The 14,083-nt window shown below is 36.8% G+C and overlaps 2 protein-coding genes across 2 annotated transcripts; both read right to left on the reverse strand.

The window, feature by feature from the left end:
- Positions 1-9,160: 9,160 nt before the first annotated feature.
- LOC113700846 (eukaryotic initiation factor 4A-9-like) lies at positions 9,161-11,364 on the reverse strand. The gene is made up of 5 exons (XM_027221280.1): positions 11,297-11,364; positions 10,979-11,085; positions 9,892-10,322; positions 9,332-9,644; positions 9,161-9,216 (listed from the first exon to the last, which is right to left on the reverse strand). Exons 1-5 carry the CDS (start codon positions 11,362-11,364, stop codon positions 9,161-9,163), a joined length of 975 nt encoding a protein of 324 aa, XP_027077081.1.
- A 319-nt stretch (positions 11,365-11,683) lies between these two features.
- LOC113700847 (putative F-box/LRR-repeat protein At3g28410) lies at positions 11,684-13,396 on the reverse strand. The gene has a single exon (XM_027221281.1). The coding sequence runs from the start codon at positions 13,394-13,396 to the stop codon at positions 11,684-11,686; it is 1,713 nt and encodes a 570-aa protein (XP_027077082.1).
- Between the last annotated feature and the right edge of the window lie 687 nt (positions 13,397-14,083).

Genomic DNA, 14,083 nt, shown 5'->3' on the forward strand with positions numbered 1-14,083 from the left:
ATTCTTCTCTTCGAATGGCTTCAATCGAAGGGCTCAAGAAGCTTATTCCCCGATCGAAAGAATATTTCTTACAATTTCGATGTAGAAAACGATTGATTTGATGATGGCATCAAATACTTGAAACTTCAAGTCATCAACACCGATAGCAGGAGGATTTGTTTGGCTTGATTTCAACTTGGATTTGAAGAAAAAAGCTCTTGAGAGAATTTGATAGAATTTCTTCCAAAATTAAGGATTTTTCTTCTATATTTGTCTTGAGGAAAGACCTTTTATTTATAGTCAAAATATGTAGGCTAAGTCTTTAAGAAAAAATCCTTAGAACCTCCTTGCTGTAACTCAAGAAACCCATTTAACTTGGGTTTAAAAATAGTGGGCCAACCCAAATGGTCCATGGTGAATTAATAAGTCAATTAATTCACTTCAATTTAAATGGACATTACAAATTTAATTTGATTTAATAGCTCATATAATATTGGCCCAATTTGTCAATCCAAAACATGATGGACTTCTATAATTTAATTTAATTTAATCAAGATCAATTTAATTTGAATAAATCTTGACTAAATAAATTAAATAAAATTTTTGTATCTACAAATGCCCCCACTTCAAGGTTCAATTGGGACTTGCTTGTCAAGGATGGTAATTGAGACTTGAAGTACTTGATTTTTTTTTTTTTATAAAAGAAAAGCCAATTCCTTTGCCAATTTAGTGGCGAGCAATTAGAGTCTAGATTAATATGTGTGATCCAAGATCAAAAGAAGTCTACACCATTCACGTATTACATGCGATCTACGGCAAAGTGCAATGCACAGGATTATTCCCCATGTTATCACAATGAAATTGCTGCAATTAGTCTCGAACCTCAGTGAATTAATAAATCAATTAATTCACTCCAATTTAAATGGACATTACAAATTTAATTTGATTTAATAGTCCATATAATATTGGCCCAATTTGTCAATCCAAAACATGATGGACTTCTATAATTTAATTTAATTTAATCAAGATCAATTTAATTTGAATAAATCTTGACTAAATAAATTAAATAAAATTTCTTTATCTACAAATGCCCCCACTTCAAGGTTCAATTGGGACTTGCTTGTCAAGAATGGTAATTGAGACTTGAAGTACTTGATTTTTTTTTATAAAAGAAAAGCCAATTCCTTTGCCAATTTGGTGGCGAGCAATTAGAGTCTAGATTAATATGTGTGATCCAAGATCATAAGAAGTCTACACCATTCACGTATTACATGCGATCTACGGCAAAGTGCAATGCACAGGATTATTCCCCATGTCATGACAATGAAATTGCTGCAATTAGTCTCGAACCTTAGTGGTTTGGCAATTGCCAAAACCAATTGCATTGCCCAAAAGATGGCCCATTGAATTTTATATTTCCAAAGGCTGCGTGAAACTGGCCATCAAGTTTATAGAAAATTGCTCAATTGCCAAATGTGAGGACCCGTACTTTTCTTAATTGCACGTTTTCTGCATTTTCTTTATTAGAAATTTTTTTAGATCAATTTTATGAGTAAATATAGTTTTTAAATGATTTTTCTAGTATCGGTTAGTTTTTGAGAAATTAAGAGCGTATATCGGACGTGGGACTCGTTAGTGCGAAAAATTCGAAAAATTTCGGTCAGTTAGGTTAAGTTTTGGATATTGGGTTTAATTTATCGGGTGTTATGAGATATTTAGAGGTACCAAGTGGATATGTGTGAGAAAGACAAAAAAAGTTAGGCATGACATTAATGAGAGGGACAAGTGTCATGAAACCATTGGATGGAGACTTTGACTAACTTTCCTTAACTTTACTAAACATCCATTTTGACCAAATGTTTCTTCATTTTTCACCTTGTTGGCTGAAATTTTGAGGAGAGAAAAGAGAGGAAATTCTTCATCTTGTACTTCAATCCCTTGCTCCAATCTTGATTTCTAACCATTAAAAGTGAAGATTACTCCATCAAAGTTACTTATTAATGAGGATTAAAGCTTCTAGTGGAGTTGTTTTGGAAGAAAAATTCCTAAGTCATCACCTTTCTTGATATTTGAAGGTATCATGTCTAGCCATCCTTCCTTTGTTCTTGATTATGTTAAATTAATGACTTGTGATAGCTAAAGAGATGTTTTAGTGGAAAATTTCTGACTTGAATGCAAAAATTTCCAGTTAAGGTTTCATTTCCTCAATTCTGCCCGTTTCTGTTTGATCAGGTTAGAGGCCGAATTGGCCTTAGCACAAAACATGAAAGTTGTAGAAAATGATGTTTTCTAGTTACCTGTAAATTTTCAGCTCAATCTGAGCTCGGTATCCTGTGAAAAGACCGAAATACCCCTGCTACCCTGTTTCTATCCGAGAATAATAATCAGCTTTGGTAATTGGGTAGTTTGACTGGGAATACTACCGATTTGGTTGTTGATGTCTTCTTAAGAATCATAGCCTTGTATCGTAGCTTTCAAATGGCTTTGGAATCACTGGAATTGGAGTTGTATATGCTGAGATAATTCGGAAATACCCAGACTGGTCTAGGTAGGAGTTCAGCGAACAGGGTTGTCTTTTCACCCAATCCGACCGTGACTTTTCACCATGATCCTTACCGAATTAGATTTTGGCCAAAACATGAAAGTTGTAACCAATGGTATAATATAGTAGCCTGTAAAATTTCAGCTTGATCCGACCACTGTAGCATGTGAAATGACCGAAATACCATTGACTGTCCATGAAACCTGTTTCGCGCCCAGAATTCTGTTTTTGTGTAGTTTTCCATTTTTGATCATGAAAATGCAGGATTTGGCCATGGAGGTCTTCATAAGAAATGTAGGGTTGTGTCTTAGCTTCGAAAAACCATAAGATACACTTCAATCGGACTTCGGTAGCCTGAATTATTGCTGTTTAACAATTGTGCGGTTAGCGAACCTGTTTGTGAGTTTCTGGTTTCATATATGTCAATTTTGACCTAGTTTCACTACAAACTGGACTGAGTGGCTTTCTTCAACATTTTAGCCCTATTTGTTAGCTTCGAAACGGTGTGTCTTGCACTTTCATCCGATAATCGTAGCGCCAATGGTGCCAAAACCGCAAAATGGTGTCAAAAACTGTTTTTATCCGGAAATGTTTCTAGCTTGATTTTTGTATTTATTTTTATATTTACATGACTTTAAGCCTAGTGAATGGCTTTTGGACATGAGATTATTCTATATGAGATGTTGGGACTGTTTTGAGGAACATAATGAAGCCATTAATGGCTAGAAAATAGGTAAACACAAAGGACATGCCGTCCGTTTATCTTCTTGTAATGTGAGCAAGTTAAAGTAATTTGGCGAATGTATTTTGTGACGAATTGGACGTATTTACTGAAAATGTTACCGGCTCTTTCAAAAGGTGGCCGAGGGCTAAATTTCTATTTGAACCTGTATATTTTCGCTTGGCAAATAAAATGATCATTTTACTATTCGAAAACCTAATACCTCTTTGGGTTGAAATTCCAAATGTTTACTTACTGTTTACCAAAATATAGAGGTTGACCTAGGGTTCTCTCGGCCACAAGTGAATAACTTTTAAGTGAAGTTTTAAGAGTGAAAGGGAGATAGTTTTGCCACTTTTCATGATTTTCATCAAGGCATAGAGTCTATTGATTTTGAGCTACATAAACGATTCCGGAAACAATACTTCTTAGCTTACCTTATTGGATTTTGATTTGTCGTTGGTTAAAGTGTTTTCTGCCGGAAATTTCATAACCTTTTTGAGTTTGGTTTCGCGGTTGGTTTATGAACCCTAGTAATTTCCGTCCACGGATCCATATGCTCTTTTGACACTTTAAAAGTCATTTTATACATTTACTCGCGAGTAGTCGGGTAATCCTTGATTTCATCTAAACCATGCTAGATGGATTATAATGTGTTCTTTGTTTACTTTTAGGTTTCATTGGTGATTGAGAAGTGGACGTTATTTTGCGTGTATAGGTGAGTGTTCCTTGTTTGTTATGTTTCATGACTATATGGCTGGTATGAATGTTTGATAATATGTTAAATGCTTTCAATGATTGTTAAAACGAGTCTTCTAGGCAAGTGTGTACTTTATCGCACTCGGCCTAGATGATTGTGAAAATTTCAATGATTCAATGATTGAAATGTTATTTGTGCATGAATGTAAGCCTTTTGGCTGAACTGGCCACTGCCCCTTGTTACCGGTCGTCTCGAGCCAGAAACAGACTCGGTCGGGCGATTAGGGACCTGAGTGAACGTTTTGGTATACTCGAGTATTACCTTGTAGGTTGGTGGAGGTTGGTGGAGGTTGGTGGAGCCTGGTGAATGAATGAATGAATGAATGAATGAATGAATGAGGGTTTTACTTATATACAAATGCATTTTCAAATGATTGAAGGTATAAGGGAACGAAGGGAGAATGAATGTACGAATGAATGAACGAATGGCTCCTTGTGAGCACGTATCCTTTTAATGAAGGTGTTTATCGCTTTCTTTTGTATTTGAATTATTAGTAATGTGTAATGAATGCATTGAACTTCTTGTTGCTTATGTGTTCGGAACCTCACTGAGCTTATAGCTCACCCCTTTAGTTTGTTTTCCTTAACAGGGGAAAGCGAGCAAGGATGAGAGCCTGTATAGACTAGCTGGGTCTAGCTCTTGGTTTTCTTTTGTAACGGTTCTCGCTCTAGTGCTTAGCACGGGCTGGTTGTATGGTGAATTGAGAACCTCTGTTTATTGACGGTTGTACTTCCTTCTAAGATATCTATGTATATAAGTTTTGTTTTAAATTTTGGATCCTCGTTTTGTTTTTTTTTCTTGTGGTTCTATTTCTGATTTGTGTGAGTGAACGACTGAGTCCCGGCGAGAGCTGGGCAGGTGGTCTGCCGAACCCTTTGGTTCGCCTTAGGGGGAGGTGGGGCTGTCACACCAAACCTATATTTTGTCAGAAAATTGTTTGCAGAAGCAAATCAATATTATTTTTATTTTCTTCCTGCTGTCATGCACGATTTTTGGAGTTTTAGTAGAGTCGCTATGTTTTTGAGTATAATAAATTTCATTCTAGTTGTCTAGCCGTTATTTAATGTATTTTTCTCTAACTTGACCCACCACATGATACATTGACCAGTTACCATACATTGTCGTGGGAAAGAACTTCAGCCCACTCATTCTTGAAACCTTCTTGTGGCTATACAGATGGAATTGATGGAATAATAAACTTGCTTCTATTAAAAATTATTTTGTTTAGACAGATGGTGGAACCGCTGAGAAAGATGAACTTCTTAATGGTTTAGATGTCACATTAATCTAATAATGTGTGTGAAATGATTATATGAAGTAAGATGAATTACACTTTCTACCAGTCTAAATTTTGTAATTCTAGCCATTGATACACTACTCGTTTGTCATCTCAATCGTGAATGAAAGCTTTTCTTGTTTTCAAGAGAGATGTGTAAGTTGCGGTGTAGTTTATATATATATACCCTATTATCAGTCACAAAACCAACTACTAATATGTACGCAGGGAGTGTCTGGGCCTTCGGCCCAACTACTCTCCTTGTGGCCCGAGAGGAGAGACCCATTTCTCTCGAACACGATCTCCCCGAGACTCGAACCGTGGTCGCTATACCCTAAAGAGGGGCAACAAAACCACTCGAGCTATCCCGAGTTGGGCAACTACTAATATGTAAGTTCTACATAGTCTCAGGTGCATCAGTAGAAACGCCAAATTTATTGTCACAACTTCTTATCTCTGGTATACAAAGGGTTCTCTTTCAGTGGCAGTACGGATTAGGCAAAAATTCACATGGTGTCAGAGAGCGTCTTGGTTATTTTCTTTTCACAATTGTCTTTTGTCCCTTTTTGGCATCAAAATTAATTTATTAGTTTTTCAGAACCAGCCCATTGGTGATATCTTTTTTCCCATTAATGATTTCTCTCCTGATTCCTTGAGATTCCTTGGTACTTGTTTACCTGTTTTTCTACAGCTTCCACTACTTGTTTGAAAGGACTTTCTTTGATTGTGCATAGCATTTGAGAGGTACTTTTGTTGGACCACATCGCTTCCATAGGAACTTTGACTAGTTTGGGAAGATGTTAGGCTAATCCACACAGAATCAATTTTGAGCCAGATGCATTAGTTTTGTTTCGTGGTAGCATAGCAGTAAGCATCTTGGTGTATTCTATCTTTACTGCAACCAGTTGTAAAGTGCAAAAGAATTGAGCTTGCTGTAAAGAGTGTAGCCCTTTTGTATTTTCAGTTTTTGCATTTGGCTTGGTTATTGAAGAAATTACCTTCTTTTCAAGAATCAGGGATTTAAACTTTTATGGTTCACACGTACATGCAAGCTTCAAAAACCTAAACATGATTACCAAGTTATTTGAGTAAGTTTCTCGAAGAATAAGTCATGTATCCTAGATGATGTAATTACTTGGACTTCCAGTCGGAGTACCACACTTGTTCTACTTTGTCAAAATGTTAACCTAGAAATTTGATAGGAAATTGACAGAAACTGCAGTTTCTTTGCGTGTTGGTTTATATAATGATGATATGATGTCTCTGAGCCAAAATCAGGAAGTTTACAAGAGAAAAGAAAACAAAAAGGAGCCCATTGACTGCACATCTTAAGCTGAATTTTCTAATGTCTGACATTTCTGTAAATTTTTCTAAGTGCATCTCTTTTCCATTGACAAACCTCAGAATCTGCATGTGCTTCCTGACTATAGCACAAAATCATGGAGTTGATACTTGCGATAACCGTATAGTCTGCAAAAATTGATGAGGCTCTTTCATAACTTTTTTGTTCCTTCATTGGTATACACAGAAATAGCAATTTTTTGGTCTTTGTCTGAGATTCAAATGCATTATAGTGGAAAACTGATTCAGCAAAAAAGTAATGTAAGAATCATTCATCATGATTTGCCATAACTCTCATTTCTAGTTGTTTTTTCAGATTTAATGCCCCTAAACAAGCTCGTGCCAATCTGTGATTACGATTATCTGCAATTGATCTAGTACTAGAGGAGGTGAAGCACATGTCTAGTTATCTGATAATTCAAATTTCCCTTGACCGTAGGAAAGGCATTGCTTTAGTTCACTCTTGGAATGCAAGCAGTTTTTTTTTTTTTTTATTCTCTGGTGTCCCCTCAATCACAATTTGTGCAGCTAATGACTTTTGGCCAAATTTTTTTATGTTTAATAAAGATTTATGAACGTTAAAGAGTGCATGGGGAAACACATTCCAACTTGGTGCATTTTTTGGATTTGCTTATGCTGAAGAGTACACGGGGAAATTTTATTACGTTGGCAAAACAAACATACATATTGTGATGACCTCAAAGCTGGAATGAGAGATAATATGCTTGCTGTAGACTATTTTTAAGTTTATAATCCCTATGAATTTCTGGGTACTTTTTCATGAGAACAGACCACCTTTGAACAGTTGCACCGCCTCACAAGTTGAAAAGAATACTCAACAGCTTACCTCTGACCCATACTTCCCAGGCAAAATGTTTCGAAGTTAGACTAATTTAGAAGCTTTTTTTTTTTAATGGCGTGATGGTATCTGCTTATAAGAAATACAAAAAATAAAATTTAGTTTAGAAACCCTGCCTAGGAACTAGATGATAAGTATAAACTTTTCTCACTTCTTCAAGCTAGAGACATCCTGCAATGTAGCAAATCTTTTTTGGGGATGGCATTGGTATACTTTTTTATTTCATCATGTAAGCTTCTCAAGAATGGTCCAGTAGTGTTTATATCAATCCTCGTACAAAATAATGGAGATGGCTGGGGGAAACTTGCACTAGCTAGTATAGGAAGCCAGTAGTAGTAGTGAGTGGAAGTCCTTTCTACATCCAGCAGATGCGCTCCTGATTGGATGTAACAGATAACAGTTCTACAACATTCTTTGATCATGTGGGCTGGAATGCCTGGTGTCATCAATATAACTCAAAATTGAAATTTGAAGATTTATATCAGATGCTTGTATGCCTAAAAAATTTTCTTAAATCCTCTTCATTCCTAAATTCCAGCTCAGGTATCCTGCTCCTCGTGCTCCAGAATTGGCTAAGAGAGTGAAACTGCTCAAAGACTGGTTTTAATCAAGAATATGAGAATAAGTGAAATTTAGATCATGGAGCATGGACTCCCCTCATGCTTAGGTACCCAGAGACTGAGACACACGTCCAATCAAGTGGGGACAAGACTTACCCACTTATGACAGGGGAAGTGCATTGTCACCTCTGAAGGATGGGGGTTACCTCATAGTTTGTTCTGGATCTGCCACTCACAACTTAAGGTCTCTCCATGAATCTAGTTCTGTTGATTCTTGGGCTTTACAATTTGACCAATGGCTCAAAGTAGCTTTCTCAGTGGAAGGAAAAGCATCTAAGTTACAAACTTACATTTTAAAACATGTCCGTTAACAATCACAGCTCTTCAGATAAAGTAACAAACAAGTTGGTTAGAAATTTATGTTCTTGGAATTATGCTAGGCATTTTGTGTTTGACTGGTTTTCTTGCTTCTTTTGGTTGCTTGAAACATAGTTAACAATTCATGGCTAGGTCTCTCATTGACCGGAGATGTTTACACTATTGGAATTTTGGTTGGTAGTTCTCATCATTATGAAAACTAGGTATAGATGCTCTATTCATTATGAAAGTAGACATTTTATGTCATATACAATTGAAACATAGTTTTACTTCATGAAGCTGCTTTCATGTTGTGGTGTAGAGTTTCTAGTTAATCTGTATACATTACACTTCTGAGGTCCTAACAAGATTGGTCTCTCTGTCTTTTGATGTGTACTGGGAGAATTGGAAGCTTGTTTTCGCTATGTGATAACTAATACAGTTGCTTTTTCATCATGGGATTTTTTTCTTCCCAGTTTGACATGTGATTTTCTTGCAGACTAACTCATGATGACATTTCTAAGCAACATAACAGTAGCTATTACTCCTTTTAGGTGTGATGATATTAAGCACTGTGAACAGAAGGCCTGAACACTTATACCCATCACATTTAGCAAGGGGGTGTGTACTGTAGGTGAAAAATCAAAGGCAGAACTTATCCCTGATGGCTGGAGTCCTAGCTTTCTTGCAACCGACTGAGAAGTATGCTTAAACACTTCATACAAATCAAATTTTGCTGTCTTTTTTAATCCATATTTGAACAAATCAAATTTGCAGTCCACCTTTCGGTTCCCCAATGTGTACAAAAACAAAGAACTTTCCTGCAACAAGAAATGCTGAAAGTACAATTACTTAATGATAAAGACCAAATACCCAAATGCTGAAAGTACTAAAATTCAGATGAAATTCCCACAGTTCTTGAACCATCTTAAAGACCTTTGGTGGCACCATAAACAGCTCCCATTAATCCAGAATTTTCTTGTTTACAGTTTCCCCTTTGTAATAATATTCTTAGGCTTCTAAAGACGGCAACGCTTATCCAACCAGCATATAGCTGCTTCTCGGAAAGACTAGACAGTGTTTCAAGCTTCATTTCCTCCCTTTCAGGAGTAAACTCGCCAAGCTTCACCAGAATCCTTACAGGTCTATTCATTAACTTCCTTGTGATTTCCAAGGCCTCAGGGGGCATTGTAGCTAAGAATACACCAACCTGAATCTTGGGTGCCAAAAGCTGGAAAATATCATAAATCTGAAACAAAGAAACTAATGCCATCAGACAAATATAAGACAACAGAAATGAAAGCTTTTCACAATAAAGCAGGACATTGGTCCTCAATTATTATGTACGCATAACTTTGGCACGGGGTAAAAAGTTTATAAAAGAGGTAAATTTTCCAATATAGATACAAGACAATAAATGTTTCAAAAGGACAAGTATGAACACGTCAAGTTTGCAGCAAAAGCAAACAAACTGCACCACTTTAAAATGAGAGAACCTTATTCTTGAAACCTCTGGAAATCATTTCATCAGCTTGATTCAGCACAACCGTTTTGACATAATCAGGCCTGAGTGACTGTCTCCTCAATAAGTTAAATACGCAGTCAGGAGTGCCAGCAACAACGTGAACCCCATGGGAAAAATTGCCTTGATCCTCAGGAACACCGGCACATCCCTCGCAAGCACGAACCTTCACGCCAAGATAGTTACCTAGAGAATGCATAACCTTCTCAGTTTTCCTGGCAAGCTCAGGGCTGGGGACAAGAACAAGTGCCTGACAGTCAACCGCATTGTAGTCTAGCTGCTGGAGGATTCCTAAGCATAGAGTTGCTGTCTTTCCAGATCCAGATTGTGCCTGCTGAATGACATCTAGTCCCTTGCAGAAGGGAACAAGTCCCCTTTGTTGAACAGGAGACGGCTTTTCAACACCTTTGGATTAGAAATCCCGCATTTTCAGTCAACATTTTGAGGAAAACTTTCAAATTAGCCAAAATAAAGAACTCACACCTTGTAGGCTAAATAAAAGACATATATGCACACGATACCAAAAGCTGTTCACCATATCTCACTTAAGGTCAGCTTAGAATGGACAAAGTTGGAATATACATCTTAGCGCCCTAAGACATATTTGAGCACTGGAAAGCAATGTGTAAACTTGTTGTAATGAATAAAAGGAAACAAGCACTGGCTTCAAACAGAAAAGAAAACACAGAAAGCGACGTGAGCTATCACCTAGTGTTCTTTGGAAATCAAGTAAACCCGTAGAGTAAATCATTGCACTAAGGGAGTTATTTAGAAGCTAACAGGACCAACAGAAGAATACAACTTTGACCAGAACCACTATATCCGGATATTAATAGTATTAATCAGGTATGTGGCTGATTAAATTCTAAACTATATTTATATCGGTTTAAAACTTTCTAAAGAACCTTATTGCTTTGTCTAGAGATTTCCGAGTTAACTTACGATATATTTATCAAAGCAGAACAAGCTACAGATCCAACCAAACCGCTCTAGAACTGATTATCCAGGTCAAACATAGACATGATTGATAGGCCAAACAGCAGGTCAGAACAACTACATACCATAAGCATAAATGCCCCTGAGAAGGTTCTCTTGCAAACCCATGGACTCAAAACTGTCATAGACCTCATCATTCGAAGTTAAAAAATCCTCTCCATCAGCATTAGGCCTTTGCAGATGGAACAAAAAATCAACCACCACCACTAGACATCATTATTATGACACCGTTATTGGATAACTGAGGCTCAAATACCAAAATGCAGGACTGGAAAGTTGTGTATCATCCTAGAACATCCAAAAATAAAAACTAGGCAGGAACTCAGAATTTTTTATTTTGTTCTTGTTTGTAAAAGAGGAGAGGAATGCAGGAAATAACTTACAACTCAGTCATTTTGGCATCACATTCACGTGCATCAAGTTGGGATCCCACTGGTGCAATGGCAGCCATGCCTGCATAATTAACAAGATAATACCACTTTAGTATGCAGCAATGGCATGAACTTTCTAATACTGTACATGAGAAATGCAATTCAACAAACAGCAAACAACATATCTAGTCCTTCATAGAAGAGCATCTGGCAACAAAACCACAAAAGAAAATGTGCAGGAAAAAATTCATATCTGCATCTATAAACATAAATCTAAACCAATGATCAATAATCATAGAAGAGGTAAAAATGCGTAACAGGCAAGAAATGAGATAATGTAGTTACTGTCGAATTAAGCACAAGTTCAGAATCTAGAATGATGTACACAACTCTGTAGACCTAACCACTGTAACCTGAATTTTTCACTGATGAACTCTTTCGCTTCAAGGGCTCGGCTATTTTAGCATTCCAAAGATTTGAACTTGCACTCCAATCTAAATGCAATATGATCTTTGATACTTTCTGCCAATGCAAATAATCTTGCTGACCGCACTTTTTTCCAGTCGTATCATAGAAATGAATTTCTGTCTTCTTCAAATAATGTTGCCAAAAGCTTAAAGTATGAGTCCAATTGCTGAACACCCGATTTCTTTGGTCGGTTATGAACTTCTTATAAAAGAAAATTTTGACGGGAAGATAGGCCAAAGGAGTCAACCAATGCAGGACAAAATGCTTAGGATGACAAGCCCAAAACAAACCATCAAAAAAAGTTAAATAACGTGGTAAATCTGCTCGAGATTCTGTCAAGTCCAAATGTTCAATATCAACAGGGTGAGCATCAAAAGTTGGAATGCCCTCGAAGCTAGCATGTTCAGAAAGAGGACTTGCACAACAAATGCGAAGTGAAATCTTTGATGGGTTGAGGTTTGATAGCAACTCATTTAATTTCATAAACCATGAGACATCAATAGACGACCAATAGCATGGTATAATACACAAATCAGACACACATTGCCGTGGGAGAGCCCCTTTAAAAGACACCTTTTGCATGGTTTCTGCTGAAACACTAATTTTCATGTCAATGATATTTGGGGCATCTAATTCGACCAATGACTCTGCAGCGAACGAAAACCGTATGTGCTTTAGTGAGTGGCTTCTTAAATTGATATTCTGGAAGCCATGGCAGTGATGGAGTTCCAAAATCACAAGCCTTGGAAATATGCTCGTCCAGTCATTGAAGAATGTATCTGTAATATATGTGTTGAAAAGCATCAGTTCTCTCAAATTTTGAGATGCAGGCAGTTGAAGAACACGCCATGTTCGACCAAAATATGATATACGCAGACTTTCAAGGCTTGGTGCATCAACAGCAAAAATTAGGCTCTTCCTTATTTCATGACGCATATCTAGTTTCTTGAGCCTTGGAAGATTGACCACCTTGATTCTGGTGAGACCCTCACATAATTTAACATCCAGATTATGAATTAATGGGCAAGCAGAGAGTAATAATTGAAACTTCTCGTCTTCAATGTAGACACAAGTAAGACTCAAGGACTTGATATTATTAAACACGAGAAATTTGCCTCCATTAAACAACTGGTTACAAGCAGGAAACCGGCAGCGCTTAATCTCTAAATCTGTCAACGAATGAGCCCGAAGAATGCTTATAGGTAGGACGTAGTAATATTCAGCGGAATTTTTTATACAATGGTATCTATGGATGAGGAGTTTGAGTTGTTTCACACCTTTTTCCATGGCTATTTCGAGCAATTTGTCTAGGGTGGCAGCAGAATCTTCATCACCTATATGGTAAATGTCGAGTGTAAGTTCCTGTATATGTTCTCCTTTGTAATTTAGCAAAGTTCTCTTTACATGATCCTGGAATTTTAATCTACCCTGTCTGCAGTATTTCTCGCACTCCTCATCGCCCCTTCCAAGTGCTTGTTGAAACAGACATCTTAATGGCTGATCGGAAAACGTCAGGGCAGGGCACGTCTGCCATGCGTGGAGCCAGTCTTTAGATAGAACACAAACTCGGACTTGGTCAGTTGCACCGATAAAACGTAATATACGATGGATGATGCCTTCAGGCAAGTATCTTGATTGTTCCATGGTGTTTTAGACAACGAATTGAACCCACACGAGAACAGAAAATTGAGAAAAGATGACAAATAGAAGATGCATGCCGCAACTTGTACATACGCCAAATTATTTAGAGGCAGAAGTACTTCCAAAGCCCAACTTGTACTAGGATTCTGAATAGACTATGATTCCATACACCCAACTACCGAAACTAAATATTCAATCTCAAAACAGTAACCAACAAAATAAAATGATGGCAGCATATCTGAATCAGAACTGGACCTAATCATGAACTTAGGGGAAGAAGAAGCCTTAAAATAAAAATGGAATAGATTAGGGTTGAGATGTTGCGCTATGATCTTAAACTTCTGAATTAAAATTGCGTAATCAAATTTTCAGCATTCTTTTTTGGGCTATCTTTATCCTTTATGGCACAATTGCATAATTAAGTTTAGAATGTATTTTAGTTAAATGAATGTATTTTACTTTAGAATGGCACAATTACATGCTCAAGTGCTCAACTTTAAACTATTCAAAAAGTTGCAAATACTAATAACTAAAAAAAATTAGTAACCTATCAATACTATGACAATGACATTAAAACATCTGACTGAGATGTAATAGGACCAAGTATGTTTACAATTATATTATTGATTATATTATTAAATATAAAGAGAATTGGATTATAACTAAATTATTATATTGTGTGCATATATA

The sequence above is a fragment of the Coffea arabica genome, chromosome 7e (assembly GCF_036785885.1).
Source record: "Coffea arabica cultivar ET-39 chromosome 7e, Coffea Arabica ET-39 HiFi, whole genome shotgun sequence".
Classification (NCBI taxonomy): domain Eukaryota; kingdom Viridiplantae; phylum Streptophyta; class Magnoliopsida; order Gentianales; family Rubiaceae; genus Coffea; species Coffea arabica.

Bases quoted from the DNA above. Each gene is read 5' to 3' on its own strand.
- LOC113700846 (XM_027221280.1), bottom strand. From the start codon at position 11,364: ATGGCTGCCATTGCACCAGTGGGATCCCAACTTGATGCACGTGAATGT. The intron at 11,086-11,296 runs GTAAGTTATTTC...CCATCTGCAAAG, and splicing joins GATGCCAAAATGACTGAGTT to GCCTAATGCTGATGGAGAGG. The intron at 10,323-10,978 runs GTATGTAGTTGT...TCTAATCCAAAG, and splicing joins CAGGGGCATTTATGCTTATG to GTGTTGAAAAGCCGTCTCCT.
- LOC113700847 (XM_027221281.1), bottom strand. From the start codon at position 13,396: ATGGAACAATCAAGATACTTGCCTGAAGGCATCATCCATCGTATATTA.